This window comes from Moschus berezovskii, chromosome 1 (assembly GCF_049115385.1).
Source record: "Moschus berezovskii isolate FMDL1 chromosome 1, NW_MosBer_1.0, whole genome shotgun sequence".
NCBI lineage: Eukaryota > Metazoa > Chordata > Mammalia > Artiodactyla > Moschidae > Moschus > Moschus berezovskii.
Window position 1 is genome coordinate 164,948,504 of NC_142460.1, and position 25,938 is coordinate 164,974,441.

At 44.5% G+C, this 25,938-nt stretch overlaps 1 protein-coding gene across 1 annotated transcript in view; it reads left to right on the top strand.

Moving 5' to 3' along the window:
* BACE2 (beta-secretase 2) overlaps positions 1-25,938 on the top strand; it is a 115,561-nt gene that overhangs the window by 44,243 nt on the left and 45,380 nt on the right. The window contains exons 3-6 of the mRNA XM_055414207.2: positions 11,905-12,121; positions 16,118-16,246; positions 19,917-20,051; positions 21,999-22,100. Coding sequence (XP_055270182.2) covers positions 11,905-12,121; positions 16,118-16,246; positions 19,917-20,051; positions 21,999-22,100 — 583 coding nt within the window. The remainder of the gene's footprint in view (positions 1-11,904; positions 12,122-16,117; positions 16,247-19,916; positions 20,052-21,998; positions 22,101-25,938) is intronic.

Genomic DNA, 25,938 nt, shown 5'->3' on the forward strand with positions numbered 1-25,938 from the left:
ATTTGCCATGAAGTGATGGTACCAGATGCCATGATCTTAGTTTTTTGAATGTTGAGTTTTAAGCCAGATTTTTCACTCTCCTCTTTCACTTTCATCAAGAGGCTATTTAGTTCTTCTTCACTTTCTGCCATAAGGGTGGTGTCATCTGCATATCTAAAGTTATTGATATTTCTTCTGGCAATCTTGATTCCAGCTTATGCTTCATCCAGCCTGGCATTTCACATGATGTACTCTGCATATAAGTTAAATAAGCAGAGTGACAATATACAGCCTTGATGTACTCCTTTCCCTATTTAGAACCAGTCTGTTGTTCCATGTCTAGTTCTGACTGTTGCTTCTTGACCTGTGTACAGGTTTCTCAGGAGTCAGGTAAGGTGATCTTCTACTTCCATCTCTTTAAGAATTTTCCACAGTTTGCTGTGATCCACACAGTCAAAGGCATCAGCATAGTCAATGAAGCAGAAATAGATGTTTTCCTGGAACTCCCTTGCTTTTTCCATGAGCCAATGAATGATGACAATTTGATCTCTGGTTCCCCTGCCTCTTCAAAACCCTGCTTGTACATCTGGAAGTTCTTGGTTCATGTACTGCTGAAGTCTAGCTTGAAGGATTTTGAGCATAATCTTGCTGGAATGTGAAATAAGCACAATTGTACAGTAGTTTGAACATTCTTTGGCATTCTTTTTCTTTGGGATTGGAATGAAATTGGACTTTTCCAGTACTGTGGCCACTGCTGAGTTTTCCAAATTTGTTGGCATGTTGAGTGCAGCACTTTAGCAGCAGCATCTTTTAGGATTTTAAATAGTTCAATTAGAATTCCATCCACTCCACTAGCTTTTTTCATAGTAATGCTTCCTAAGGCCCACTTGACTTCACATTCCAGGATGTCTGGACACACCATCATGATGCACTGAGTGGTGTCTGTATTTATGAATATATGTATATGTTTGTGTATGTGTAAGCATGTGTGTGTACGTGCACCTGGTGGTGTGTATGTTTGTGTATGGATGCATATATCTGTGTAAGTGTGGGTGTCTGTGTATATGCATATGATTTCACACTTAGTATGCATATGATGCACACTTAGTGGTGTGTATATTTGTGTATATGTGTATATGTCTGTGTAAGTGTAGGTGTCTGTGTCCATGCACATGGTGGTGTGTATAGTTGTGTATCCAGGTAAGTATCTGTGTACTTGTGGTACACACCACTGTGTAAGTGTGGTGTTTACATTTGAGTGTGGTGTGCATGTGTGCATGCGTAGAGGCATATGTATGTGTGTACATCCACTCCAAATGAATCCACAGCAGGATTCTACTAACAGCCTTGGTGTGTTCTCATGAGCTCTATGTCATAGACATTCATGTCAAACTTGAATGTTTTGTGGTCAGACCTGAATTGCAGGGAGCTCATGACCCTTTGACGTTTGTTGAGCGCCTGTAATCCTCACGAGGAGGTGGCCTGAGCCAGGCAGGGCTCATTGGATCTGAGTGTGAGACTGTTCTGGGCAGTGGCCTGGCATTGCTTGGAAAGCCACCTTTGTGTCACCTGAAGTTTGGTGGCGTCAGTCAAGGTGTGGTTCACTGAAACCCTTTCTGTTCTGGGAGGTCTTTGTGGTGAGAGAAATCCGTGATTCACCTGCAAAGGACACACTGTGAGCTCAGAGAACTCAAGCCCAAGATAGGGCTCTGAGCTGGCAGCTGTGGGCGGGGCTGTGAGAAGGAGCAGAGCCCGGACGCAAGTCTGGAACGAGGCCAGCTCGGTGTGTCCAGGTCCCTAGACTCTGGGCCCTAGGAAGCTTCTGGTGGTTCTTGTGAGTGTCACTGTTCATCTCTGGAGAAGCCCACGGGGTCAGAGTCACTCTGCCCCAGATACTTGTTGCTGCCCTAAATGGATGCACGTTTTAATTTCACATCCATTTTTTGTGACCCTAAAATTTAGACTCAACAGATAAAACCAGTAAGCTGCCACGTGGTTTGCTGTTTAGGCTCATGAACAAGCATGTCACATTTCTCTGCTACCGATGCTCTTCATGTCTTCCCTTTCCCACTTTCTTTTCCCATAGTCTTTTGTTTAAGGGAATAAACCCCATCTTTTTTGAGGGGAAAAAAAAGGAAACGCAGGTGAGAAAATAACAACTGGGGAGGTTCAACAAATCCCCAGCATCATTAATAAGGCAGGAGTGCCGCCTCGTCTCCCATATATCTTGGTCTTTGTTTTGGTGGCACAAGGAGGCCATCTGTGTGTCCAGCTGGAGGGAGGGATGGCTGGTGCTTCATGGACCCCTCCTTCAAGGAACTTGGAGCTTAGGTTATGACTCAGTGTGTTGATAACCTTTGATCACCGAAATTCCAGGTGCACCTCCAGGCTTATGATGCTTCGTGAAGACAGATGTGAGCCCTGGAGCTATTCTTGAAACTTCAGATGCTTGTGAAGTGGGTCATGGGCTGTGCAGCCAGGGAACAGAGGCTGGCTGATGAGCCCCCAGCTACCCTTTGCCCTTTCCCACTCAAACTGTGATTCGTCCAAATCCTCTGTCCCAAATAGCCCCCTCCCCTCAACTACTCCATCATGTGTCAGATTCTGGAGTCAGTCCAAACCTCTCTTTTTTATTCACATAGCACAGGAGGTCTGGGAACCAAGAAAGTGGCCCAGGTTCAGGCTTCTAGGACGAGAGGTCCGCAAACTTCAGCCCTGGCAGCTCCTCTTTATAGTAAGTGCTGTGTACGCTCTGAACCAAAATGCAAATGTGGTAAAACTTATCTTCACATGTAATTCTAAATGCCCTGACACAATCTGCAGGGATTGGGGATGAGTAAAAGGCATTAATTTATAGGATGGTGATCAGCACCGCAATATGTAAACACGCTGGGTAGGAGTCACGTGACACTGGGTGATGCAGGAGGCTGTGAGCATCACTCTGGCCATGCAGTGCCCAGTGCAGACTGACAAACTGAATTAAAATAGAATCAGACACCTGGAACAGCTTGCTTTAGTGATGTCAGTTTTCCAGATGAGTGAAGAATCTTGGTATAGTTTCCCCACAGGATTCTCTTCTTCAATCTACACAGTAGCTGCATACCTAGAAAATGCAAAGTATATTAAACTGTGTAGAAGATGTTGATCTTTGTGATGAGCAATCCTAGCCCTAATTTTTCCACTATGAGATTCTTCCTAGTCCATACATTCTCCCAGTTTCTCCATGCCTACTGGGGTTCTGCCTGCCATAAGACAAAGCAGACATCCTTGGAGCTCAGATACATCTTTAACAGTTTTCCTCCCCAGAGCAATTTTGTTTTCCATCACAGATCTGTAGACACATGATGCAATAGAAGAAAATAATAGTACGATATAGTGAAGCCAAGTTCAAGTAATGTGTATATCTACCTTTTAGATTGAAATGTGCAAATCTAACACCATGGGTGGATATTTTCTTGGTTCCCAGACCTCCTGTGCTACATGAATAAAAATGAGAGGTTTGGACTGAGTCCAGAATCTGTTCCATGATAAAGTGGTTGAGGGGAGGGGTTTGTTTGGGGTGGAGGATTTGGACAAACCACAGTTTGAGTGGGAAAAGGTAGCCAGGGGGTCATAAGTGGTAAATAGCACAGCCAGGTCTCAATAAAAGTCAGAGTGTGCTTGCAACCCACTTACCCTTTTGCTGGGTTTCCTTGATGACTCGGCAGGTATAGAATCCACCTGCAATATAGGAGATGCAGGTTTGATCCCTGGGTCATGAAGAATCCCTGTAGAAGGGAATGGCAACCTGCTCTGGTGTTCTTGCCTGAAAGGTCCCGTGGACAGAGGAGCCTGGTGAGCTGCAGTCCAAAGGGTTGTCACAAACAGTACCTGACTAACCACACACAGGCACGCACCCGTTTGCTATGCAGATGCAGATATGGAAGCATTCAAGGGTAAACACTAGTCAACGTTACAAATACTGGGTTCAGTGCCATTTAATATGTGTACAATATTTAATCAACGGTAGACAACTAGCTTCTTTCTCATTTGCCTTTGACTTTGTTCATTGTTGGCTTGAACCATAATTCTCTCAGCCTTAATGGGACACAGCCTTCTAACTCTCCTATTAGCCAGGTTTGAGTTCAGGTTTCAGGTGGCTCCTATCTTTCATACTTAAAGATTGAGCTCCTCTGCCTTCTTTGCACCTGATTTAACGTGAAGACTCCTAGAACATTTGTGACTCCCATGATGGCTAGCCCTGCCATCCTGCTAACCACACAGGAGAATTCGGGGCTCCCTCCTAGCTTTATGAGCACCTGACTGTCTCATCTAGATATTTCTCCTTTGTGAGCAAACATAGAACTAACAGAACCTGCCAACATGCAGGGGAGGCCCCAGACTTCCCTGCTTTGTCAGTTTCACCCCTACTGGCACCTTCATTATTCAGACTTCAGCCTGCCTTCTCATTTGCAAGTATTGTTGAAATTTATTTAGTACCTTAAAACATGACCCACTCTGCCTTCTAGCCCTAATATTGCCTTTCTTATGAAGAAATCTATTCTCAGGTAGCTCAGTAGTAAAGAATCCTCCTACCAATGCAGGAGACATGGGTTTGAACCTGGGTCAGGGAGAACCCTGGAGAAGGAAATGACAACCCACTCCAGTATTTTTGCCTGGGAAATCCGATGGTCAGAAGAGCCTGATGGACTACAGTCCATGGGACTGCAAAGAGTTAGACATGACTGAGCAACTGAGCATGCATTCATTCTTTAGCTGGGCTATCAGGCTTCTTCTTAACTGAATCCAATGTGAAACATCACATTTTGAGTTTTAGGCAAGTTCTGTTCAATCACCTGCATTTGTCACCAGTACAAACACATGTGCTTTGCAGGTTAAATACTTGCTTTGATTTATGTAAACTCTTCTCTCCTTTCTTCTGTTTTTCCTAAACGGTTCTCATAGGTTTATGCCAACACAGATGCATTATTGTTAAGATATGGACTATGAACATAATTTATACAGTAAAGTATGTACATTTAAGTTGCCTGATGCTTTCAACTCACTTTACAGTTGGCCTAAGCTACACCTTCCACCATGGTATTTGATGGAAGCCGAGAGAATGTTCTACTTCCTCTCTCAATTTTTGACAAAGGTTTCTTTTCTGAGATGTAGCTTGCTGCCTTGTGATGTTTCTGTATTTGCTTGTCCCTCTGATCTCTCTTAGTTATAATAAGGTTTCTGGTTGGGTTTGTCAGCCTCTGATTCAAGTCCCCCAGTCTCTGGATATTCAGGTTTAACGCTTCCTGAAACATGTCCCAGTAATTGGAGATTTGACTTGGGGTTCTTTGACAAGATCTCTTTGATTTATGGAATCAGACATCAGGCTACCATCAGTCATTTGTGCAGCTTTGTCCCATCAGAAGCACTCTTTTCCTGGTGGTAAATGTTCCAATGAATTACTATACAGCAAAAAGGCAATCATGTATTTTTTTAGGTATACTTCTTTTTTGGCCAGTAAAATAGCCTCCATCCAAGTGGCCTGATGAGAGATTCAGTATACTCATCCCCCTGACCTTATACTAATCTATTCAGAAATTAAGTATATTTTCATTAAAATGTCTCCCCCTCCTATACTCCATCTGGGGTGCAGCTCACAGAGTAGTTCTGGCAAAAGAACAATTTCTTGTCTTCAACTGATGCTTATAAGTAGAGTTGGGCTATTAGAAAATTATGCAGGTTATTTTCTTAAGGAGGCTGACCTGGGCCCTTGAGATCTCATGCTACATCTTTCCATCTTGATGATGTCACACATTTTTCTTGATTATTTAGATAATTTCTTAAGTTTGTCCAGGAGGGGGCTTGCCATATTGGGGCCCTGAAGCCATCGTTGAGGATGTTGATGACCCTCCAGGGTAAGCAGAAGCCCCTGAGCTGGTGAGTGGCCCCACTGACTCTGACATGGTCACTTCCAGACCTTGGGAAGAGTAAGACAGGTATCTGGTCACCTGGTCCAAGTCCCTTATCCCTGAGGTAGAGTCCAAATTCTGAAATGTGCAGAAGGCCCCTGGGGAGGTCTCAGGCAGAATTTTCCAGGAGACTTAACATTCTCTGGGGGGCTCGTGGTTTGGGGGAGCCAGAGTCGACTGAAGGATTCAACTCTCTTGACTTCTGCCCTCCCACCTCCCTGTATATTCTCTGAAAACAAAATGGGTTTCTTTAATAAAATGTTCTGTGGTTCTTCTCTTCTCAGTTTGATTGATTTCACTTTTCAGTACTGCATTCCCTTCAGACTTGTATCAGAGGCAGAAAGTCTCCTGAATTTGGTTCGAAGTGATTCTGTGGTTGTGGGTGGACTCTTTCCTAGCTACTCACATCCTTGATGAATGGCTGTTTCTACATACCCAGAATGGATGCTGCAAAAAACCAGCCTGTCTGGGGTTCACTCTCAATATAGTTAATTAATGTCCAAAGCAGCTGAGAGCCAAAGCATTTTAGTGCCAAGAGGTGGGATGTTAGGACATAAACATGGAGGAATGCATAGTTTTTAGGTCTAGTGCTGAAACCTACGTGTTAATAACATTCAGAGCTGCTTGCAATTCATCTCTGGGATTTTTGTTCTTTGAGTTCAAGGAGCCCAGGGAATATGAGCTAAGAATTACTTTTTTCTCTCATTATCTAGAACTGTGCTTTCTACAAGGGTAGCTACTAGACACAAGTGGCTATTTAAGTTTAAATTAATGTTAAATACAGGCTCATTCTTTAGTCAAACTATCCAGATGGTCCCTGACTTAGATGGTTTAAATTAGCTTTCAACTTTACAATGGTGCAAAAGCCATACACATTCAGTAGAAACTTTACTTTGAATTTTGAATTTTTAAAAATTATTTTATTTAACATTAAATAAATTGAGACCTATGAACCAGAGTTTCTTAATCTCAGCACTACTGACATTTTGGGCTGGGTGATTCTTTATTGTTGGGAGAATGGAGAATTCTCGTGCATTGGAGAATGTTTACAGCATCCTGGTTTCTGTTCCATTTGATGCCAGAAGCTTCCCTCTCACACAGCTGTGACAACCAAAAATGTTTCCAGACATTACCAAATGTCACCCGGAAGGCAAAATAGACTCTAGTTGGTAATCACTGTCATAGAAGCTAAATCCAAATTCAGTCATTGGACAATGCAACATTAAAATCCAAGTTTGGTGCTTTTTATCCCACTTTCAATGGACTTGTTCCACCAATTCTATGGAAACTTTTGTACTCAGGGTAATAAAATGGCTGCGGCCCCTCCAGATATCACATATACATTTCCAGCAGGAAGGTAGGAGGCTAACGGTAACAAGAGGCAAGAACACTCCTCCTAAAGTGGCCATCATTTTACTGAGAAGGAATTCCCTCCCTAGTGACTCTTCCTACATAGCACTGGTCAGAAGTGTTTGCATTTTGAATTTTGCTTCTCTCAAAGCTATTAGTAAGGGGACAATCCTGTCTCATGATGTTGGGAAACAGGAGCCACAGTTCCCTGTCAGCCCTGTGATCATGAGGGTAAGCAACTGACATATAGATAGCCATGAGGACCTAGAAAGACATTCTGCTTTGTTCACTTTCAATTTAGTAATCAGTAAATTAAAGGAGATAGTCAACATTTTATCATAAGCTAGGCTTTGTGATAGGTGAGTTTGCCCAACTGTAGGCTAATGTAGGTGGTAGGCTGAGCTAAGCTAAGACGTTCAGAAGTTTCCATTAAATGCATTTTCAGCCTGATGATAATGCCAACTTACAATAGGCATATCAGGATGTAACCCTGTTGGGGAAGACCTACAATCACATTTCAGGTGCCTTGTAGCCACCTGCGGCTACTCTATTGGAAGCATAAATAGAGAATATTCCTGTCATTGCAGAAGCTCTATTGTACAGCCTTGGTCCAGAACACAGAAGAACTCCGTCTTTTAGAAACCTGGAAGTCTCTTCCCCTCCCTGCTCCATTTCAACCAAGTCTTACCTGAGACTTGCCCCTTTTCCTGGAGGTTGTTGGACTTCACAGTGAAACAGTTTTGGATATTCAGAAAGATTATAGGAGCATTTTATAGGAAAAAAGCTTGCGTTTTCTAATGGCAGCTCGTAGATTGAATACAGGTAGCAAGTGATTAGATAGTTACAATAATAGCAGCTATTTTTGTTGTGTACCTGCTGTGTTCTGGGGTTTTGTTCTAAATAGTTTACAAAGAGACTAACAGACTTAGCAAATGAACTTACGGTTGCCGGGAGGAAGGGATAGTTAGGGAGTTTGGGAAGGTCATGTACACACTACTATATTCAAAATGGATAACTAGCAAAGACCTACTGTATAGCACAGGGAACTCTACTCAATGTTACGTGCCAGCTTGGATGGGAGTGGGGTTTTGGGAGAGAATGTGTGTGTGTGTGTGTTAGTTGCTTCGTTGTGTCCAACTCTTTGCGACCCCATGGACTGTAGCCCACCAGGCTCCTCTATCTATGGAATTCTCCAGGCAGGAATACTGGAGTGGGTTGCCATTCCCTTCTCCAAGGAATCTTCCTGACCCAGGGATCAAACCCTGGTCTCCTGCATTGCAGGCAGATTCCTTACCATCTGAGCCACCAGGGAAGCCCTTGGGGGAGAATGGAGACATGGATATATATGGCTGAGTCCCTTTGCTTTTCCCTGGAAACTACCAAAACATTGTTAATCAACTATACTCCAACAGAAAATAAAAATCTTAAAGTTCAAAAATAAAATGCCTTAAATAATGGTAATATATTCATTCAAATGGTTTATAGTATTCACTCTTTTAATCCTCAGAATTCACCCGATGAAGTGTGGCGCTATATTGTCCCTACTTTTCAGTTGAGGAGACTGAGATATAGAGAAGTTAAATAACTTAGCCTGGAGTCACACACAGCTTCAAAGTGGTTGAAGTGCTGTTGGACCCCAGAGAGTGTAACTCCAGTTGCCACCCACATCTTTGTAAGTAGCACCAGAGTATTCAGAATGTTCACCCACGAGGGAAATAGCAATCTGGTCAGTACACTGCAGAGAATGTTCTTACTACAAGGGCAGCCCAGTTCGGAGGGCAGCCTGGTTAGAAGGGAAGCCTGGTTCATGCTCTTCTCTTCTCAGTGACCTCAGCAGATTCTCATGAGTGTTCTGTAGGCTCATTAGGCTTCCCTGGTGGCTCAGATGGTAAAGAACCTGCCTGCAATACAGGAGACCTGGATTCAGTCTCTGGGTTGGGAATATCCCCTGGAGGAGGGCATGGCAACCCACTCCAGTGTTCTTGCCTGGAGAATCCCCATGGACAGAGGAACCTGGCGGGCTACAGTCCATGGGGTTGCAAAGAATCAGACACAACTGAGCGACTAAGTATAACAGACTAAAAAAAAAAAAAACTTCTGAAAAGAAAGTCATGGCACTATAGACTGTTTGGTGGGGATAACTGATCTTCTAGATGCAGAATGGGTAAATTAGGGCTGGCAGGCTACCTGCAGCCTGCCGCCTGTTTTCCTAAGTAAAGTTTTGTTGGAACATGGCCACACGTGTTTGTTTAATCTGTCACCTGTGGTTGCTTCTAGCAGAACAGAGTAAGTGAAATGGAGATCATGTGGCCCACAAAAGCTGAAACATTTATTTTCTGACCCTTTATAGAAGAAGCTCACCAACCCTGTGGTGGACATATTCTCTAAGTCTTTCAAAATAACTAGCCTCTTCTGTTAGCAATAGTGCTAATGTTTTGAACTTGAAGAATGACCCTAAATGGTCAGAAAGGACTGACATTTCAGTCTTTTCATTGCTTTTCAACCTAATGTGTGCAGCCCCTGCTGTGTGCCAGGCATCACTGAATTGGTGTGGGCACTCAGCCCTGGTGTGAAAACACCAGTCCTCAAGTGCCTGCATTTCAGTGGCCTGACTATATGCTTTCTGTAAGTAATTTCTGATGGGTCCCTTAGCACTCCGTGTGCCTGGGGTCCATTCGTGCTTACTTTTCTGCCTGTGCTTGCTGTTGTCAGAAGACATGTGTGCAGAAAATGTTCACTTAGTAATGCTCTCTCTTTAAGATTGTGGTGGAGTTAGCTAAAATAGTCAGAAAACATTAAAATTAAACGTCCTTTGTATTTCATATCCCATTATGGAGTTAGAATAAATTAAATTTCTTTAAAATGTGTCTGCCAGACATTTTAAAAATATCTTTTCCCCCCAATTATAAAAGTTATATATGCAGAAAATACGGAAGGACCGAACCACAAGAATGAGAATTTCCCCCCACCAAAACCCTACCACCCAGAGATAGCCCTGTTAGTATCTGAGTGTAATAATTTTTTTGAAGAAGAAGATTCTGCCACATATACAAAGGTTTCTTTTATCTTAATTTTTCTCTGTGTCATTGAAAATGTCAGTCAACATCATTTTCCAGTACTACATAGTATTCCATTCATACTTCTGTACCATAATTTACTAAACTGTTTCCTTTTTTTTACTGGGCATTTAGGTTGTTTCCAGCTGTTTGCTACTATAAATAAAACATAATAACTGTCTTTGTTAATGAATCTCTGTTTGCATCATGGGTGTTTCCTTAGGGTCAGATTCTCAGACACGCAGTTTCTGAATTAAATAGACCTAACATTTTTAAAGTTTATAACACGTACCCCCCAAAATTCACATCCTCTGTGATTTAACTTCCTCTCTGGCTCCCAACAATACCTTACTAGGTCATATAACCTGACAGCAAAGACTTATTAACATGGATGAATGTTCAGAGATTGAATGTTAAAGTGAAAACTGTAGACAAACAGGTACATTTACAATGATCCCACTGGTGGCTGGGCACTTCTCTTAGGAATGGGATTGTTTTCCTAAGAGAAGCATGGTTTGAACACAGATATTTGCTTGGAGATGTCCCTTGGCCTGTAGTCCAACAGAGCTGTCAAGCTCAGCTGGGTATAAGAATGACCTTACAGGACTCGGCACCCCAGGGCCTTGACACCTGCTGCTCTCTCTCTCTCCAGGACGTCCCCTTGCAGAGAGTCCCATAGCTTATTGTCTTCACGCAGGTCTTACATAAATGTCATCTCTCAGAGCAGCCTCTGTGACCACCACGTCTCTCTTCCACCCCTCACCCTGCTCTCCTCCCTGTATGGCTCTCATCACTCTATCATTGCTTGAAATTCTAGGCGTTCATTTGTTTACTGTCTGTCTCTGAAATCCTAGGAGCAGGGCTTCCTTGGCCCTGTCCATTGTCTGGTCTTGTTCATGTTATTCTCAGTATCTCTTACCTTCAGGTGTTGTGCGGTTGTCACAGTGGCTTGTATCCCAGCTTGTCATTAACGTCACCTTTCTGATATGGGGATAATCAGCTTGGGGACAGATGGATGGCCTTGAAAAGGAACCTGCAATGCCACGAGATCATAGGGGCCCTGAGGAGGGCTGGCCCTGGTGTTGGGGGGTGTGACTTGACTTTTATTCATCACGTTGGCTGTTTGTATGAATTTGAACCTGCAGCCACTTTGGACACAAGCTACTGGCCCTCTTTCTGGGGCTGGTGGTCCCTCCCTGTGTCTCAGAGCAGCAGTGCAGTGTCCCCCCACAGCTGGAGGAACAGGCGGACCCACACGTGTTTGTGGCATTCCAGTTAAGTACAACACCTGACTTACGCGGGATACATGGGCTCAGGAAGGAGTTAAACTCAGGTTAATGTAGACCCCAGTACTCGCTCACATGTGGCACAGAAAATGTCATTGCCCAAATGTCAGTGATTATGTTATGGGAAGTCATGCCCTGTGAGCACGAGGACTGTTCCTTGGGAAGAATTGCTGACGCACACCTTCCTCTCTTAGAGCAGCTGTCTTGACACCCGTGACCACCACGTTGTCAGAACAGTGGCAGGTGGATGGAGCACAGGACACAAGGCCTCTTCTCTTTCTCCAGGTCCAGCACGTACCGCCCCAAGGGTTTTGATGTCACTGTGAAGTACACACAGGGGAGCTGGACTGGCTTCGTTGGGGAGGACGTGGTCACCATCCCCAAAGGCTTCAACAATTCTTTTCTTGTCAACATCGCCACCATATTTGAGTCAGAGAATTTCTTTCTGCCTGGGATTAGATGGAATGGGATACTTGGACTGGCTTATGCTACCCTAGCCAAGGTAAGAATGATGGGTGGGTCTACGAACATCAAATGATAGAACAAGATTCTGAAATCAGTCACTCTGGAGGGGCCAGCAGAGGGGTCCAGGCTGTCCAAGACAGTCAGTGAGAATCACATGGTTGAAAGACAAGTGTTCACATGATTGATTAGACCTCTAAGCATTTTTAAAATTTAAGGTAAATGGCGAGATTCTTTGCACCTTCCTGTAAGATATTCCCATGCCATGACTTTTTTCATTTGTCTTTTTCTGTTTGTTTTACTTGAATAGTTGACAAATGTTAATAGAATCTGATTCCCTTTGATGATGGTGCTTGCTTAGGAGCTTTTATTAGGGGAGGATTAAGAGAAAATACATTTATTAAATTAATAAAGGGGACTTCCTATGCAGGGGATGAAGGTTCGATCCCTGGTCAGGCAACTAGGATCCCATACACTGCACAGCATGGCCAAAAAAATTATTTTAAAAATAATATTGATAAAGAAGGAACCTCAGGGTGACAGTGGAAACTCTGCAGGAAGAGGTGTCCTGCCAGGCACAGAGCATGACACTGCTTTCCCCTCACTCTGGAACTGGAGCCCAGATACCTGCAGGCACACCCTGGGGATCGCCAGCCAGTGGAAGCAGTGATGCTTCGAGAAGAGACGGTGAAACCTCACCCTCATCAGCATCAGGACCATCACAAAACAGGGAAAGACAGGACGGTTCTCTGTCCTTGGTCCACCCAAAGGAAGCAGTGATCACATGTGGGAGGAGGGGGTTGGGCTGGGAAGGAAAGGATGCCAGGGGCAGGCAGATCCGACAACCCGGTGTGACCCCCGGGCTCCGAGAGGCCAGGGTAGGTTAGTGGACACGTGAGGAGAGGTCACCCCTCCTGGCCTGTAACCGGGCACCCTGGCTTGGCTTCTCCTTGTTCAGACAGGCTTTGAGCCAGCGCTAAGGGTGAAACAAAGAATTGTGGGTGTAGAAAGTCCTGTTTTCTCTCTGGAAGGATGTTTGCTCCAGCTCGAGTTTACTCGCAAGTGATGCAGACAATGAGGTGGGGAAACATGGGAGGGGAGCATAAAGGGCAGGGGGCATTTCCCAACACTGTAGTTTCTTAAGGAGAAAGAACAACCCGTGACCCCTGGACCAAGACCATTACAAGATGTGCTTCCGTGGAGTCTCAGGACCTCCCCAGAAGGCAGACTTCATAGGCTCACATTGGTTATGTGTGGACAGAGGGTTAGGTTTACCCCTTGCTGAGGACTGTCAGATCACAGAGCCCTGTCCGAAGAGCCCAGATGGATTTTAGAGCTCAGCACCATAGGGCTTTCCAGGTGGCTCAGCAATATAATTTGCCTGAAATGCAAGAGTTGCAGGTTCAGTCCCTGGGTCTGGAAGATTTCCTAGAGAAGCAACCCACTCCAGTATTCTTGCCTGGAAATACCACGGACAGAGGAGCCTGGCAGGCTGTAGTCTATGGGGTCACAAAGTGTCAGACGTAACTTAGTGACTGAACAACAACAACCATAAGAAAAGTTTAATATGAGTCCCCAGACTTGTAACAACTTCCATTCCTAAGTACTTTTCACTGACACTTGACCACATGTTTCTTCTTGTGAAAAGATATATGATTGATTTGATGGTTATTTGGGAGGTGGTAGCTTAGCGACTTCACTTTCACTTTTACACATTGGAGAAGGAAATGGCAACCCACTCCAGTGTTCTTGCCTGGAGAATCCCAGGGATGGGGGAGCCTGGTGGGCTTCCGTCTATGGGGTCACACAGAGTCGGACACGACTGAGGTGACTTAGCAGCAGCAGCAGCAGCTTAAAGCTAAATTATCTGGAATTAATAATACATGAAACTTCCTTGAGAACAGACTGCTTCAGGTTTTTTTGAATGTCCCCACAAGACCTTTTATCTTTTCATCTCTGAGATTCCAAGATGGCCAACAATTGGCTTCACGTCCCTAGGTTCAGTTCAGTTCAGTTCAGTCGCTCAGTTGTGTCTGACTCTTTGCGACCCCATGAATCGCAGCACGCCAGGCCTCCCTGTCCATCACCAACTCCCGGAATTCACTCAAACTCATGTCCACAGAGTCGGTGATGCCATCCAGCCATCTCATCCTCTGTCGTCCCCTTCTCCTCCAGCCCCCAACCTTTCCCAGCATCAGAGTCTTTTCCACTGAGTCAACTCATCGCATGAGGTGGCCAGAGTATTGCAGTTTCAGCTTTAGCATCAGTCCTTCCAATCAACACCCAGGATTGATCTCCTTTAGAATGGACTGGTTGGTCCCTAGGTTAGGGGAGACCAAAGCAGGATTTACAGGAAGTAAACAGGCTAGAAACAAGACTGGCAGGGCGGTCTGGGTTGGTGGCCCAAAGACATTTCTGAAATAGATTCCATGAGCACCCACTGGGGATGTCAGAGTGTGCAGGGGCCCCCAGCTGAAGCTATCTGCTCCCACACCAAAGATGTGGTTAAGGCCACCTGCAGGGTCTCAACCTGCTGAGTCAGGTTCTCTACTGGTCCTGGGCAACTGTGTGCTTTTAAACCTTAAAGGGATCCTAAGTCCTGCTGAAGAATGACTTGGTGCAATAATAATAGATCCTGTCGCATGTACCGGGCACTTTTCCAAGCACTCTGTATGTACTGACCCACTTAAGCCCCAGAAGAGCTCTGGGATGTGACTATGATCCCCATTTTACAGATAAGGAAACAAAGGGACAAGTCACACAGTTTGCAGGTCAGGGGTGGAGCCAGGATTCAATTCCAGGCAGTGTTTACCTGGCTGCTTCTCATGAAGGCAGACACAGGCTGGGTCATCACCAGACCCAACCTGGTTTCTAGAGGGGGCTTTGTCTCCTTCCTTGACCCAAACACAAAGTGTTTAGGCTACAATTACACAGAGGGATTGTGCCAAATTCTGCCAGAGTCCACAGAGGCTGGGAAAGAAGCGATAGGAGGCCAGATACAAAGGAGCTAAACAAATAGGAAGGTTTCTGTCTGATCACACTGCTTTCACTGCCTCCAGAATTAGAGTTTCAGTTCCTACAGATTATAAATAATCCTTCCCGATATTTACTGTGAATGCCCAGAAGATGCCTGGAGCATCTACGCTGCTACAATTGTTGCATTTTCATCAAGAATAAACCATTCATAGTAACAAACTCTAATCTCTCCCAGTTGTCAAAGCCAAAATGGAAACATGGATCTATGACATTCTTTCCTCACCACCAGCACCTTTGACCGCCCCCCACCCCCGCCGCTCCCGCAGCTAAGACCTGTTTGCAGACCATCCTTCCTTTTAAGTTCTAGAGAAATGGGGTTGTCCTCTGAAGCCATGGTTACATGTAAGGAGGCGCAGAGGATGTTACTCACATATGGCAATGAGGAGTAATGGGCTTTTAAACTGCAGGACAATAGCATCCTTCCTTTTCTGATCGCAACAGTAGCGTTGTTCCTTTTCTGGTCACCAGAGTTCAGCAGACAGCCAGCAGAGATAAGCCTCCTCCCAGGGGTCTGGGATGTGAACTGTTCTCGAGGGTCAGGCACCTGTCGTTTGCATGATGGACGACTATGACTAGGGAAAAAACCTTTTTCTGAAGCTGTAAAGGCAGCTCCTGGAGACCCTGTTCTCTCCTTACTCCGAAACATCTAAGATTAGACTCCACCACCTGCCTAGGTAACCCATTTCTGCATCTTCTCACGCTGGCCTCACGAGGTGGTCAGATGTTAAATGGGGCAGCCACTTCACAGCTTCAGGAAATACTATCTTATCTTCCCCACAGAGACACTGCCCCAAAAGGAAAAATACCAAGTCACAGGGAGTTCTGTTGGAGGTTTCCGAATTGGTGGACTTAATCATGCGCTTGTTTATTTCTTAACCTTGAAAATATTCCATGGAAAGCAATGCCGTGTTGTGCACCATGCCTGGCGCCTGCACAGGGTGGCCCCTTGTCTACCCTGGAGCCCTTAATCAGCTGCCGTGTTTCCCTGCCCCTCCTGCAGCCGTCAAGTTCTCTGGAGACCTTCTTTGATTCCCTCGTGGCACAAGCAAAAATCCCCAACATCTTCTCCATGCAGATGTGTGGGGCCGGACTGCCAGTAGCTGGATCTGGTACCAACGGAGGTAGTCTTGTGGGTATCTTTTAGTCTTAAAGGGGGGGAAAAAAATCACAAACCAGTGGGACTGTTTTTCCTGCTTTATTAAGACTCTGATAGAAATATTAGGCACATAGAGATACATAGGTGCTGTGAAAGCTTTGATAATCCTTGTTTTATAGCCTTAAAAATGGATAAAATTAGGTAATTTTTAATCTTTCTTAAGCATCCTGCTATCTAATAAAATGATTCTCATTGCTTCCCCAAATTCCTTTAAAACGTTTTTTTTGTTTGTTTTTTTTTTTTTAGTCTTCCTTTGAAAGGTAACTGATTTTGTTGGGTGTTGGAGAGAGGGGCATATGAGGACCTGTGGGGCAGGGTGGTAGGTCGGCTGAGCTCTGGGGAGTGGGGTCTGGGATTTCATAGGTTTGTTGGAGAGACAGGAGCACCTTATGCACAGGAGTACACACACATGCATATACACACGTTATACGTTTTATACACACACTATACCCATCCTGAGTTCCGAACAAGAGCACAGAGATGAGAAAGCCTTCCTCAGTGACCAATACAAAGAAACAGAGGAAAACAGTAGAATGGGAAAGACTAGAGATCTCTTCAAGAAAATCAGAGATACCAAGGGAACGTTTCATGCAAAGATGGGCACAAAAAAAGGACAAAATGAGTATGGACCTAACAGAAGCAGAAGATATTAAGAAAAGGTGGCAGGAATACATGGAAGAACTATTCAAAAAAGATCTTAATGAACCAGATAACCATAATGGTGTGATCACTCACCTAGAGTCAGACATCCTGGAGTCTGGAGTCAAGTGAGCCTTAGGAAGCATCACTACAAACAAAGCTAGTGGAGGTGATGGAATTCCAGCTGAGCTAAATTCCATCAAATCCTAAAAGATGATGCTGTTAAAGGGCTGCACTCAGTGTGCCAGCAAATCTGGAAAACTCAGCAGTGGCCACAAAACTGGAAAAGGTCATTTTTCATGCCAATCCCAAAGAAAGGCAATACCAAAGGATGCTCAAACTACCACTCAATTACAGTCATCTCACACACTAGCAAAGTAATGCTCAAAATTCTCCAAGTGAGGCTTCAATAGTACCTGAACCATAAACTTCCAGATGTTCAAACTGGATTTAGAAAAGGCAGAGGAACCAGAAATCAAATTGCCAACATCCATTGGATCTTCAAAAAAGCAAGAGAGTTCCAGAAAAACATCTACTTCTGCTTTATTGACTACGCCAAAGCCTTTGACTGTGTGGATCACAACAAACTGGACTATTCTTCAAGACATAGGAATACCAGACTACCTTACCTGCCTCCTGAGAAACCTGTATGCAGGTCAGAAAGCAACAATTAGAACTGGACATGAAACAACAGACTGGTTCCAAATTGGGAAAGGAGTACATCAAGGCTGTATATTGTCACCCTGCTCATTTAACTTATACGCAGAGTACATCATGAGAAACACTGGGCTGGAAGAAGCACAATCTGGAATCAAGATTGCCGGGAGAAATATCAGTAACCTCAGATACGCAGATGGCACCACCCTTATGGCAGAAAGCGAAGAACTAAAGAACCTCTTGATGAAAGTGAAAGAGGAGAGTGAAAAGCTGGCTTAAAACTCAACATTCAAAAAACTAAGATCTTGGCATCTGGTACCATCACTTCATGGCAAATAGATGGGGAGACAGTGGAAAATGTGACAGACTTTATTTTCTTGGGCTCCAAAATCACTGCAAATGGTGACTTCAGCCATGAAATTAAAAGACGCTTGCTCCTTGGAAGAAAAGCTATGACCAACCTAGAGAGCATATTAAAGAGCAGAGACATTACTTTGCCAATGAAGGTCCGTCTAGTCAAAGCTATGGTTTTTCCACCAGTCACATATGTATGTGAGAGTTGGACCATAAAGAAAGCTGAGCATCGAAGAATTGATGCTTTTGAACTGTGGTATTGGAGAACACTCCTGAGAGTCCCTTGGACTGCAAGGAGATTCAACCAGTTAATCCTAAAAGAAATCAGTCCTGAATATTCATTGGAAGGACTGATGCTGAAGCTGAAACTCCAATACTTTGGCCACCTGATGTGAAGAACTGACTCACTGGAAAAGACTCTGATGCTGGGAAAGATTGAAGGCAGGAAGAGAAGGGGATGACAAAGGATGAGAAGGTTGGGTGGCATCACTGACTCGATGGACATGAGTTTGAGCAAGCTCTGGGAGTTGGTGATGGACAGGGAAGCCTGGCGTGGTGTAGTCCATGGGGTCACAAAGAGTCAGATATGACTGAGCAACTGAACTGAGCTAATAGATACTTACGTGTGCATGCACACAACACACACGCACACATATGTGCAGACATGTACACACACTACACAAACACATCATATACACATATGCCTACACATGTGCACACACTTACACATGTACACATAAGTACACATGGATATGCACATATACATACACACTTGTGCATACACACACACATGCTCGCACACACTGTATACAGTTACACAGATTTACATAATACATACTCGCACGTCCTTACATACATGTGCATGCACAGATGTACACACACACCTGCACACAGATACACACACACATACTGAAACACAATCAGTGCTGGGAACACACCATATCCCAAGTGTCTCCCTGATGGGCCTGCACCCAGCCGTCTACAGCAGGAGACAAAGGGGAGAATGTACTTGAAGAGCCCCCAGGGCGGTGATGCTGACCCCTTTGTCCTCCGACTGCGAGAAACAGCTGCACACGTGTTTTCAGCACCCTGTTTTTTTACCACCTTTTCAGAGGAGAGGGGTGATGTTACACAGATTTCCAAAATGAAGTTTTGATTAGAGAAGCTCTTTTGTTCCTCTTTCCATGCAAATACGTGGGGCAGGAAGTCATCCTTCATCTTCTGAGGAACTGAATTTTGTCAGTCTGTGTGGTTAACCATTTTATTGCATTTCTTTGCCCATGACTGGGATGGGGTGCGGGAGGATCTCAGTATCAGAAAGCTGGAATTGTATGCATTTCCTCTACATAAGAGAAATTATCAAAGCATCCTGATTAGAACGGGACTCTGATCTTCCAACACATGGCCTCAGAATGTTCCTTGTTTAATTTCCAAGCCTATGCATTTGTTTATAACATCCTGTTAAATTGGAAGCACTAATTCTAGTGAAGTTTTGCCTTATAAAAGTGTGCTTCTCATCAGAAAAACAAGTATTGTACGTTAACACATATATATGGAATCTAAAACATAGCATTGATGAGCCTATTTGTGGGGAAGAAGTGAAGACACAGATGTGGAGCATGGGCTTGTGGACACAGGGAGGGAGAGGGTGGCATGAGTGGAAAAAGTAGCGTCAACACATATACACTATCATGTGTAAAACAGACAGCTGGTGGGAAGTTGCTGTATAACACAGGGGGCCCAGCTTGGCGTTCTGTGATGACCTGGAGGGATGGGGTAGGGTGAGGGGAGGGAGGCTCAAGAGGGAGGTGATATATGTATAATTATGGCTGATTTGCCTTGTTGTACAGCAGAAACCAACACCACATTGGCAAAACAGTTTTCCTCCAATTAAAAAATAAATTTAAAAAGCAAGAAAGTGTGCTTCTCTGTGTAACTTGTTATATGCCTATATATATTTTTCTCTTAAATATGTAAATGTTTTCCTTCCCAGGTCCTAGGTGGAATTGAACCAACTTTGTACAAAGGAGACATCTGGTACACCCCTATTAAGGAGGAGTGGTATTATCAGATAGAAATTCTAAAATTGGAAATCGGAGGCCAGAGCCTTAATCTGGACTGCAGAGAGGTATTTCCACTCTGATCTCTTTGTGTCTCCTTGTCTGCATGTGCCTGGGCCACTAAATTTGCATATTTAATTCAGCTAGTACCTGAATATGAAATCAGACTGTGCATTAAATTGCAAGATAAATCAAAAGCTCATGACAATAAAAGTTACAGGGCCTTGTTGTAGATAATTTATATCAATGACCCTCCCTCTAATTGCTTCCCTTCCATTCCTCCTCTTGAAAAAGAGGAATTAGCATAAAATGATGAGTGAAAAAAGTTATATAGAACCACATCATCCTGGCTTGATGGTCCCTGAACTCTGTTCAAGAGAGTAAAGTAAGCAAGGTTTTTATCAGAGTAAAAGGGGACTAAAAATAAGCAAAATGAAACCAGAAATACATCATCAGCTTTATCCTCCATCCACATCTAATCCCCCATCCCCCCCACCCAGTACACAGTTCTCACTCGAAGAAACATTATGATCTAAAGATGTGGGTGGCTGATGGTGCTAAGAGGAGGCAGAACTGGGAAACCACATCTCTCATTAACCTCGTTCACACCTCTCACTGCATTTTGGCTTATTTGTGGCACATAATGACATGATTGTGATGATCTCCACCATTTTCAGAATTGTTTTTAAAAACCACCAGCATTTCATCAGCATTGATTGTATTCATACCTGTCATCATTGCCTTTCACTTTAACCATCACATTGTACCATGAGTTCGTATATAGAGATGCCTCTGCAGAAACAATCAAAGCTTGATAAAGGGATGGTGTTTCTGTCCTAAGTCTACAAGTCTGTTTATTGTCAAAAGGCATTTATTTGCCACGGAAGAGTCCAATGGTAGAATCAGATGGGCTGGCCTAAAATAAAGTACAAACTCCATGTGTGTGTGTGTGTGTGTGTGTGTATTGGAGAGTATAAGCACCTTTGGAGTTTGATTCTCATATTCTTCGCTCTCTCCTGCCCCCCTTCCCAATCTGCCACCCTTGCCATAACAGAGAAAACAATAAAAGTGCTATCGTCCTACTCCAACATTTCAGTATGCGAGCTTTTCTTACACACACAGGCATGATAATTTTGTGAACAAACAAGACTGTATTTAAATTAGAGTTTTTCTAAATTGAAATTAGTTTTACACTTGAAAAGAATATGAATCAGATGCTGTATTTCAGTTTCTCACAATTCTTCACTCCTCCCACCTGCTACCTAAACAAATCCTTACTTCCTTTTGACCTGATTGGTGTATTTGGTCATATGACTCAGGGATTTGCCGTGGAAACAGGAGGATTGAATTGTCCATGGCTCACTCCATCCCCTGGCAGCTTTGCTCATCCAGTTATGTCCCGAGAGGCTGGGTGACTCCTCTGGTCTTGGTCCACTGACCTCCACCTTTTCCCCCAGTCACATAAAGAATGAGTTGGGGGCAGGGCTGGCAATGTCTCTGTGTTGTAAGATTCTCTTACTGAATGGGGCTTTGGTTCCATTCTAAATGAAATATGGGATATCTGTTGAAAAACCGTCTTTCCTCCTCTTTCTCTGCTAATGAAGTAATAGAGAGTTGAATTTGCATGATTTACATAAATAACACTTAGTGTTTCATCTCAACCTCTAAAGACAAATGGGTCTTCCCTCTTTGGCGGAGGCGGGGGTGGAGGTGGGCAGCGAGGGTGGTGGTCCTTTACAGAATCCAGCCACTGCTGAATAAGAGAAAAGTCCTGAATTAAGCTACTGATTTTGGTGGTATCAGTGCCCTTTTCTGGCCTCAGTTCCTTTATCTGGAGTGAGAACACTGGGTGAGGAAGTTCTTGGTCCCCAAGTTCTGAGAATATGAAGTGGATTGTGGCCACCAAGGAGGTACCATGACTGCTGAATGCACGTGTAACAGAAGCGGGGTGATGGCAGGCTGGACCGCGCATTGATGTGGGCGCCTGTTGCTCACGTGCCTTCTCCCCGTTCTAGTACAATGCGGACAAGGCCATCGTGGACAGCGGCACCACGCTGCTGCGCCTGCCCCAGAAGGTGTTTGACGCCGTGGTGGAGGCTGTGGCCCGCACGTCTCTGGTGAGTCCCCAGGATGTTTGATGAGTCTCAGAGGTCACGCCAGGTCAGGACCACATACTGTGGAGTACCACCATGGATTCTAACAATTCCTATCCAAGGGTTGGGAGGGTTGTTTTAATGATTATTTCTTAAGTTCACGATCTTGTCCTTGGATGGTGGTGGTGTTTAGTCGCTAAGTCATGTCCGACTCTTGTGACCCGGTAGCCCACCAGGCTTCTCTGTCCATGGGATTTCCCAGGCAAGAATACTGGAGTGGGTTGCCATTTCCTTCTCCAGGGGATCTTCCCAACCCAGGGATCGAACCTGCATCTCCTGCATTGCAGGCTGATTCTTTACCACTGCACCACCAGGGATTCCCACTTTATTCTTTGATATTCAATTCAGTTCAGTTCAGTTCAGTCGCTCAGTCATGTCCGACTCTCTGCAACCCCATGAATCACAGCACGCCAGGCCTCCCTGTCCATCACCAACCCCCGGAGTTCACTCAAACTCATGTCCACAGAGTCGGTGATGCCATCCAGCCATCTCATTCTCGGTCGTCCCCTTCTCCTCCCACCCCCAACCTTTCCCAGCCTCAGAGTCTTTTCCAGTGAGTCAACTCGTCGCATGAGGCGGCCAAAGTATTGCAGTTTCAGCTTTAGCATCAGTCCTTCCAATGAACACCCAGGATTGATCTCCTTTAGAATGGACTGGTTGGGTCTCCTTGCGGTACAACGGACTCTCGAGTCTTCTCCAACACCACAGTTCAAAAGCATCAATTCTTCGGCGCTCAGCTTTCTTCACAGTCCAACTCTCACATCTATACATGACCACGGGGAAAACCATAGCCTTGACTAGACGGACCTTTGTTGGCAAAGTAATTAACCAGCAAATAATTCCTTCACTTTAATCTCAGAGGTCTTGGTTCTAAAGATGCAATGCTTTTCAGTATTTCAAATAATAATGTAGTTGCTATGGTACTTTTTTAAACTACGGAAAAATAAACCACTTGGTAACACATTAAATAGTAAACCAGGAATGTATGTGTAGCTTTTTAAACAAACCAAAAATTATGCTCCTTTTTGTCCTTCATCCAAGCTATGCTGGGATTTTTAACTCCTACTTCTATAACAAAGTGTGATTCATAGAAGACAAAGGCCAATCTACCAATATAATAATTATTTTATGGCCACGCTTTGAAATACCATTAAAATCCTGGTAAAGGACAACATGCCTTGAGGGCCTGGTTAACAGTCATCTCAGTGTGACCCCAACTTTCAGGTAGTTCGAGCACTTGGATGGACCATGAAGCACTGATTGGAAGGACCACAGTCTTGGGCACAGATGGACTTGAATTTAATCTAGTTTCTGCCACTTATTAGCTGAGTGCCTTGTGGGGCAGGGGGACTTTTGTGCCTCCTGAGAGCCTCTGTGTTCTTATCGTGGCTTGTTGTAAGGGTTTAGGGTAACACAATGGGTGTTTGGTCAAGAAGTACTTCTCTTTAATGTCTAAACCATGGCACTACTGCTATTTGTTTGGATGAAAGATAAATATTTCTCTCAGCTCCTTGGGTGTCTTCATAAGCGTCTTTCCACACAGGGCCACTTTTACCAGGTCACCAAAAAAGAGTCTTTCTTCTGGTTCTGACTCCAGTGGGGCTGACAGTCCCATGACTCCACTGGGCTATGGCCAAACCCAGAGACTGATGGATAGAAGAGGCTCAGCGGTTACTTTGTCACAGGTGATGTTGCAGGAACAGAGAAGAAAGAGCAGGCTTTTGGTTGTCCTGGACCAAAACTACAAAAGTCTGAATAAAAGTGCTATAGGAAATGCAGCAGGCAAATCAAAAGAACACAGAGGGAAAACCAGAAGAAACAACACCGAGGTCCTTTGTGAACTGGGAGGTCAAGAGTACGGTGGGCAGAAAAGCCAGAGCAAACCTCTATCTTGTCTAATATCTGCTGAATCAGAAAAAAAGTGTCAGGCAATGTTTTTAGTGCCTTAAATTTAGGAAACTGGCTGAAAATCAGACCATGCTGGAAATACAGAGCAATATGCTGCTTTTCTTCAGAGTGAAAAATGTCTTCAGTGTAATTAACATGAACATCTTCAAATTTAATATTCTGAACTGTAAGGTTTTTACCCACCATTCCAAGGACACACTGACAGCCCCAGCATGTGAGTCCAGCAAGCCCGTGACCAGCCTGGGCCTCTGCAGATTTCGTGACTTCAGCCAGAACCAGCGGGACTGTGGCGGAGGGGCGCTAGCATGCCTGAGGTCAGCACAGCATGTGTTCAGCGGTGCCTGACTTTGTAAGAAAAGCACGAGGTGGAAGGAACGAGATTACGAAATTTGTTTGCCTAATCTAAAATTATCCTCTGGTTTCAGTGCGTGCATCAGGAAGGAGAGGCCCAGCAGGATGTTTATCTTGAGCAGGGAAAGCTCAACAAGGGGGGATGCTCTCTGTCTCACGCGCATGGACCGGAGATGTGCCTGAGCTTTCTCTCTGCTGGGTTTATCTTAGCTGTCTCTCTTCACTTGGGTTTTCTTTCTTAGTTAAGCAAAGGGCTGGCTTCAGAGAAGTAAATACCGTACAGATGTCAGGGTCTGTCTCTGGGCCTGGATTGTTTAAATGGGATTTTAGAAAGAAATAGTTTGTAGATCTGTTCAGTTCAGTTCATTTCAGTTGCTCAGTCATGTTCGACTCTTTGTGACCCCATGAATCACAGCATGCCAGGCCTCCCTGTCCATCACCAACTCCCAGAGTTCACTCAAACTCATATGCATCGAGTCGGTGATGCCAGCCAGCCATCTCATCCTCTGTTGTCCCCTTCTCCTCCTGCCCCCAATTCCTCCCAGCATCAGAGTCTTTTCCAATGAGTCAACTCTTATGAGGTGGCCAAAGTTTCAGCTTTAGCATCAGTCCTTCCAGTGAACACCTAGGTCTGTCAGTTCAGTTCAGTTCAGTCGCTCAGTCGTGTCCGAATCTCCATGACCCCATGAATCACAGCACACCAGGCCTCCCTGTCCATCACCAACTGCCAGAGTTCACTCAAACTCACATCCATAGAGTCAGTGATGCCATCCAGCCATCTCATTCTCTGTTGTCCCCGTCTCCTCCCACCCCCAATCCCTCCCAGCATCAGAGTCTTTTCCAGTGAGTCAACTCGCCGCATGAGGTGGCCAAAGTATTACAGTTTCAGCTTTAGCATCAGTTCTTCCAATGAACACCCAGGATTGATCTCCTTTAGAATTGACCGGTTGGATCTCCTTGCAGTCCAAGGGACTCTCAAGAGTCTTCTCCATCACCACAGTTCAAAAGCATCAATTCTTCGGCGATCAGCTTTCTTCACAGTCCAACTCTCACATCCATACATGACCACGGGAAAAACCATAGCCTTGACCAGGTGGACCTTGGTTGGCAAAGTAATGTCTCTGCTTTTTAATATGCTATCTAGACTGGTCATAACTATCCTTCCAAGGAGTAAGCGTCTTTTAATTTCCTGGCTGCAGTCAGCATCTGCAGTGATTTTGGAGCCCCCAAAAATAAAGTCTGACACTGTTTCCACTGTTTTTCCATCTATTTCCCATGAAGTGATGGGACCAGATGCCATGATCTTTGTTCTGAATGTTGAGATTCAAGCCAGCCTTTTCACTCTCCTCTTCCACTTTCATCAAGAGGCTTTTGAGTTCCTCTTCACTTTCTGCCATAAGGGTGGTATCATCTGCATATCTGAGGTTATTGATATTTCTCCCGGCAATCTTGATTCCAGCTTGTGCTTCTTCCAGCCCAGTGTTCCTCATGATGTACTCTGCATATAAGTTAAATAAGCAGGGTGACAATATACAACCTTGAC